Genomic DNA, 6,579 nt, shown 5'->3' with positions numbered 1-6,579 from the left:
ACTGAGTCATCTCCCCGGCCCAGCACTTAGTAATTCTTCGATTGTAGTTATCACTAAATTTTTTAGTTCCAAAATTATTTCTGACCTGATTTCTTCTGTACCTTTCTGCAGTTGTTTCTTTGCTGCCAATGCTATTATTTCAGAGATACCAGGTGTGTGATTTCCAGTCTCCTCAGTGCTAGTGTCTTCTGCATTTGTACTGGGTGGACTCGGGGCCTGAGACTGCATTTTGTTCCTTCTCTTTGTCATTTTGTATACCACTGTCTTCTGACCTTTGATGTAGAGCTTAGAGTTATTACCTTAGCACCAGGTCTGGATCTACGAAGTTCCGATTCCTCCAGGTGGGTGTTGTTTGGATCTGGTTGTTGTGCTCCACTTCTTTCTGCTGCAGGCGTTAGAGTTGAACCCTTTGTGTCACCCTGGCAAGATGTTCTGCTCCTGAATCAGCTGGGTGGGTCTTGCCTCTAGCCTCTTTGCAGGGAGTTCTGCTGAAGGGTTCCGTGCTGGGCCTGCACTCTGGGTCGAGCTGTGGGCCCTGGATGTTCTCACATGCCGGGCCTGGGCCCTGGGTTGTCTCACTCACTTGCTGGGCCTGCGCTCTGGGTCTATTCATGATCCCAAGGGCCCCGGGTCATCTCACTCACTCGCCGGGCCTACGCTCTGGGTTTATTCTGTATCAGTATTCTTTATTTCTAAGGTTTGTGCTTAAAAAATGTATTTTATTGATTTACAGGTCCCTCCTCGTGGTCCATTTCTGGGCGCCATGGGCTCCACAGTGTGTGCAAATGAATGATGTAATGGCCGAGTTGGCTAAGGAACACCCTCAAGTTTCATTTGTGAAGGTATTATATTTTCAGTATTATGTGTTTTATGAATTTCTGATTTAGACTAGATTTTATTAACTAATGTAAAGGAGTGAAGTAGAACTTCACATATTTATACTTGATGTTGAAATCTGTTACTTTTACATTAACTTTCTTAAAAGAACTTAAGTAATTTTGTAATTTTCAAATAGTATGAAAAATCACATTTTCTTTAACATATATGGATGAGAAATACTAAGATGGGCAAAGGGCAGATAGGTTTGAGAGCAAATGTAGACCACATAATTCACTATGGGTAATTGTGGAAATGGGATGTAGTATTAATAAGACATTGAAAAAGCTGAGTATGATGTAGAAGATGGCTCTAGAAGGAATTTGTACAAGATGTTAGATACTAGGGGAAAAGGAACACATTGCTATAATGGACTGGGTAAATGCAAACCAGTGGAAACAACTGAAACTCTTTCTGACGTGTTTGGGATGCAAAGGAAAAGAGAAGCCTGGAAATCTTATTTATTTTTTTTGGTGCTGGGGATTGAACTCAGGGCCTTGTGCATGCTAAGTGCACCCTTATCATTGGGCTCCATCCTCAGCCTCCCTTTCTCACTTGTGCACATCTATATTCCTGATGTCTGGAGTGCATGGGTACTAGGAAAGTAATGCATGTAACTGTGGGGTTGACTCACCTTAATTTAGCACACTTCGTATTATCATTCAGAATATAGAACAGTGATATCTTGGTATTCCCCATTAATTGGGTATAGGTGTGTGACAAGTCCCTCAAAGGACAAGTACTAAACAAATTGTTTTGGCTGGAAAGTATAGCTACTTGCAAAGTGATTGACATCAACAAATTCTAGCTTGTTTGTGGAGTACCAAACAAATGGTGAGTTCAGGGACAAAATTTTGTGTTAAAATGCATTGAGTACCAAACTCAAGGTTCAAAGCAGTTGAATACCAGGGTTTAAGCAACAAGGTTAAAATGTGAGTTGAGAATTATGAATTATTCACAAAGGAGATGCATCCTCTATTCAGAAGTTTGAATCCTGTGCTTTAAAACCAACAAAAAACAAAGTCTTTTTTAAAACAAGACTTGAGTTAAAAGTACATGTTGACAAATATGTTGCCATATGAGATTGTATATGTGTCATACTTATATTTTTGTATGAGGTTAAAAGTTACATGAACTATTTGTGTGTGCCTGTTTATGTACTAACTGGAAAGACAAAATTCTGACAAGCTAATGCATTTGTATAGTAGGTGATAAATTTTTTAAAAACAGCTGCTATATAAGTGTTTATTTTGGATAGATACGATACTTCAATAGCTCAAATCCAAACAATATAATAGGGAACACTACCGTGTACAAGGGTACACACCTCACTCCTTCTCTGTCAACCCTGTTGTCTTTCCCTGTACATTAACTCCTTGCATGAATTATGTATGAATCTTTTCAGTGTTTCTTTATGCAGCTAGAGCAAATATTAATAATTAGCTTTTTAAAATTTAAGGACTTATTTAAGATTCTAATGAAATGTGTAATGTAACCTTAGAATGTAACCCTAAAATGTCCGATATAAATAATAGAAGGGGACATTAAAACTGCATGTTTTGTCAGTGATAAAAGATAATGATTACAAGTGAAATGAATGATTAAACATTTCAATCATAAGATTAATCAAGGTGATGGTAATTGTTTGAAGTCTGCTTTATATGTATAATGTTACTGGTTTAGGTAACACATTGTTCTGAGCTGAATCTGAATGATTTATTTATAGTGACTATGGAATTACTGCTCACATTGGTACTAGGCTTGGCAGTGAGATTTTAAGTTGTTCAAGTGGTTAAGTGGCTCAGTGAGCCAAGGATTGGAAACCTTCAGTGTCGTCGGGGATATTTGAGCCTGCCTACACCTGCTGTTCATTGGGATGGCAGTGGTGCTACATTGGTTATTCTTTCTTTCTTTCTTTTTTTTTTTTTTTTTTAAAGAATTACCACTGTTTCACATGTTTTATTTTGTTGTACATTCTTGCAGAACCAGGTTCATTTTTCCATACGTTGGTTATTCTTACAGGGGCCATCACTTTCCAGAAATTTACTGTGTAGTACTTCAGTAGACATCATCAGAGGAAAAAGATGGTTTGCATGGGCCTTTCATGACAGGAAATCCAAAGGCACTTTTGCCAAACTAGAGAACATACGATAAGTAAAATATTTGGGAAATCATTGGCCTTCTCCAGTAAGAGAGCCATGCAGTTTATTTGAATATAGCTTCCTTTTGTATGAAGTCATGTAGATATTTCTAGAGTATAAGAGTGACATCATATCCCATCCCCCCACCTAAGACAAAGTCTTGCTGTGGTGTTTATGCTGGACTCTATTTTTGGATTTAAGTGAGCCTCTATTTTAGCCTCTCAAGCTGAGACTACAGGCATATCCTACCATAACTATCTCCTCCATTTATGTCTCTTTATTTCCCCACCCTGAAAACCGAGGATGAAACTCAGGACCTTGCACTTGCTAGGCAGGTGCTTATGCTGCTGAGCTATATCCCCACCCCTATTTATGTCTCTTAATTTGATTCTTTTTAACCATGTAACAGTTTGTCTTTTTTGACTTATGAAGATTTAAATTTTATGACTTGAAGTTTACAAAATTATTCAAATAAGGGATTTGAAGATACGTTAAACAAATTATAAGATGTGACTATCAACAATTTATATTGTAGGATACAATAAAATACCAGCTTAGAAAAAAAAAGTTACAGTACAGTAGTTTGTACTCAATGGTGCTGAATACTGACAGGCAGGCCTTTTTATGTTTACTATATGTGAGTCCTTTGTTCCCTGACTTTTTTTTTTTTTTTAAACCTGTTTGGTACAAGGTCTCACTATGCAATTTGATCCTCCTGTTTTCAGCCTCCCCAGCACTAGGAATTCAGGCATGTGCCACCATGCCCGGTCTTGCTGGTCAGCTCAGCGTGCTGGGGGGCAGGGCTGGTGCCTCATGTGGTACAGGGGACTAAAGCCTGGTTCTTGTGCTTGCCTAAGCAGGCGCTTAGTCTGCTGAGCTATCTCACCAGCCCCCTATCTTGTTGATATAGCTGTGAGATGTACTGATGGTTTTCTGGGGCCATGTCTATGATAGGTGATGTCCCCACCTGCCTGAATTTCTGCTATATCTGTTTGGATCTGAGGTACAAGGGCTCATGAACTTCTTTCCACAATTCTAGTTGCAAAGGGAATTGGACAAACACTGGATTGAATTCAGTGGTAGAGTCAATGTTGATCTTATGTGGAAATTTGATTTGATTCTCATCTGGTTTATTAATTTTTAGTTTTGGTGGAACTAGGGAATGAACTCAGGCCCTTGCGCTTGCCAGGGAAGCACTTATTCTACCGAGCCGTCTCCCCAGTCCTTCTCACCTGGTTTAATTTGTGAGCAGAATTGTGGAAAGAATTAAGTTCGTGAACTGAGGTACCACTGTACTTGGGCACCTCCAGAGGCTTGCTTGCCTCCAAGAAATTAGAAGAGAGAGATGAATTATTTTTGCTACAGAAAGAATCCTGACATGGTGGTGCTTGTGATCCTTAGGAGACTGAGGCTGGTCAATTTAGTGAGGTCAAATTATTGAGATCCTGTTGCAGAAAATGCAATCCTGTTGCAGAAAATGCAATACAACGCAATGCAGTACAAGGGCTGGGAGTATAGCTTAGTGTAAAGGCCTGTGTTCAGTCCCCAGTATTACCCACACATAAAAGAAGATTGTTTAGAAATGGCATGTTGATTCAGAATAAAATTAAATCGCTAATTAAAATGTCAAGTGCCTTTTCTTTCCAAATAATACAATCTGTTAGTACTTCTTAAAACAGTCACAGTTATCATTTAATTATTTGATAGAATCTTTCAGAGTGTAGGATCTGATAGAAGAGAGGGGAAGAAGGAAAAATGGGTTTGTCCATGATGAAAAAGTTGAGTGCTAATGGGTGTATTGGAGGAACAAAATCCATTCAGTATTAATTCTGACCTTTTTTTTGGTTGTTGTTCTCATTTATGTACTTCAGTACTAAAATTCTCAGACTGATCAGCCAGCTGGTTGGTGAGATTTCATATTGTGTCTAGTGTTAATTTTGTTTGTATGGTAGCTGGCGTACTCTTTATTTCTATTGTAATTTATAATAAAAAGTTAAGGGTATAAATGACTTATATATGTAAATTTATATTTTTTGCTTCTTAGAAAATGGAAATCTACAGTTTATTATTCAGAAATAGGCAACCATGTTAAAGGATACAGTTCATGCTGTTTAATTTTTTTAAGTTAGTAATTCAACAAATAATTTGTTGTTCATTCAGTATAAGATAGGGATTTGGTTTTCTTTTATTTTTTTATTTGTACATTATTGCATTTCTTGTGGGGAGTTGGCGTATGTATATAACACATCTTAATTCTTTCATTCCCATCTGCTGATCCCCACGTGAGAAAGCTTTCCCTGCTTCCTGTTCTGTGTTTTATTTTGTACTTTATATTTTGAGACCATAAACTGACACACATGCTGTTTAATTTGTAAATGCCTTTGTAATCATCTATGTAAAGTCAGTTTAATGACAGTACCTGTTATTGTAAAATTTAATGAAGCACTGGGAAAAGTGTGGCCTGCAGTACATTGTAGCTGTGAGTGATTATTGTCTTCCAATCTTTGATAACTTTGCTAAACTGAAGTAGAGAGTCCTCACTTCTAGATTTACCATATGCTGCCTCCTGTCGTTCAACCCTTTTAAACCATCCAGAATTTAAGATTCTTGACATGAGAAGCAAGTACTTTCTATCAGAAGCATTCTGTGTGGATTACATTCTGGAAATGTTTATGTTTAATTGATTCTAAGAACGTGTGTAAATCTAACCCTTAAAATGTCTTCTTTTTTTGGACTTTTTTTTTTTTTTTTGCTGGCTCAGCTCACCCTGAGGGTGGGGCTGGCACCTTATATGGTGCTGGGAATTTTTTTGGAATTTTTAAAAAATGCTTTTATTTTTTATTTTTATTTTTTTGTGTGACCAACTTACTCTGCCCTGGGGGTGGGGCTGGTGTGGCATGTGGTGCCGGGGATTGAACTGTGGTCCCTGCACGCTTGCTTAAGCAGGCACTTTATTTATTTATTTATTTATTTATATTTTTTTCCATAATTTTATTGATAAATAGCAATGAGACAGTTTCAAATCAAATTGGTAGGACAGTTTCAATAATTAACACATTGCATACATTCTTCCTGGTGGTTAATTGCTGTACAAGATGTGGACATGATATCCTATTTACAAACACCATTAGAACAAATCACTATTCATTCAGAGAATGTAACTATATATCTATCCTAACCACTTTGAATACAGATACAAAATGGACATTCATCTGTATACCCTTTTTTTGTTAAGTTCCGTTATTTGAATATTATAGGTATGTAAACTCAGCAAAATATTCTAAGAGTCCAGTAGCCTATAATAGTATTGGGTCTTCTGCTTGACTGGCAATGTCAGAAATTGTTGACGTGAGTCCCCTACAGCTCAACATAACACCATGACTTTACTTCTTTTTTTTTTTTTAATATTTATTTTTATTTATTACATTTATTTATTGTGTGTGTGTGTGGCCAGCTCAGCCCACCAGGGGGCGGGTCTGGTTGGCATGTGGTGCTGGGGATCGAACCGCGGTCCCTGTGCTTTGCCAAGCTTGTTTCAAGTAGGTGCTTTAGACCACTGAGC

At 37.7% G+C, this 6,579-nt stretch overlaps 1 protein-coding gene across 1 annotated transcript in view; it reads left to right on the top strand.

The window, feature by feature from the left end:
* Glrx3 (glutaredoxin 3) overlaps positions 1 to 6,579 on the top strand; it is a 35,228-nt gene that overhangs the window by 7,152 nt on the left and 21,497 nt on the right. Inside the window, exon 2 of the mRNA XM_004625569.3 lies at positions 734 to 842. Within this exon, the coding sequence (XP_004625626.1) occupies positions 734 to 842 (109 nt within the window). The remainder of the gene's footprint in view (positions 1 to 733; positions 843 to 6,579) is intronic.

This window comes from Octodon degus, unplaced genomic scaffold (assembly GCF_000260255.1).
Source record: "Octodon degus isolate 3935 unplaced genomic scaffold, OctDeg1.0 scaffold00010, whole genome shotgun sequence".
Classification (NCBI taxonomy): Eukaryota; Metazoa; Chordata; class Mammalia; order Rodentia; family Octodontidae; genus Octodon; species Octodon degus.
Note: the sequence above shows the minus strand (reverse complement) of the source record. Positions and strands in the feature narration are given on the sequence as shown.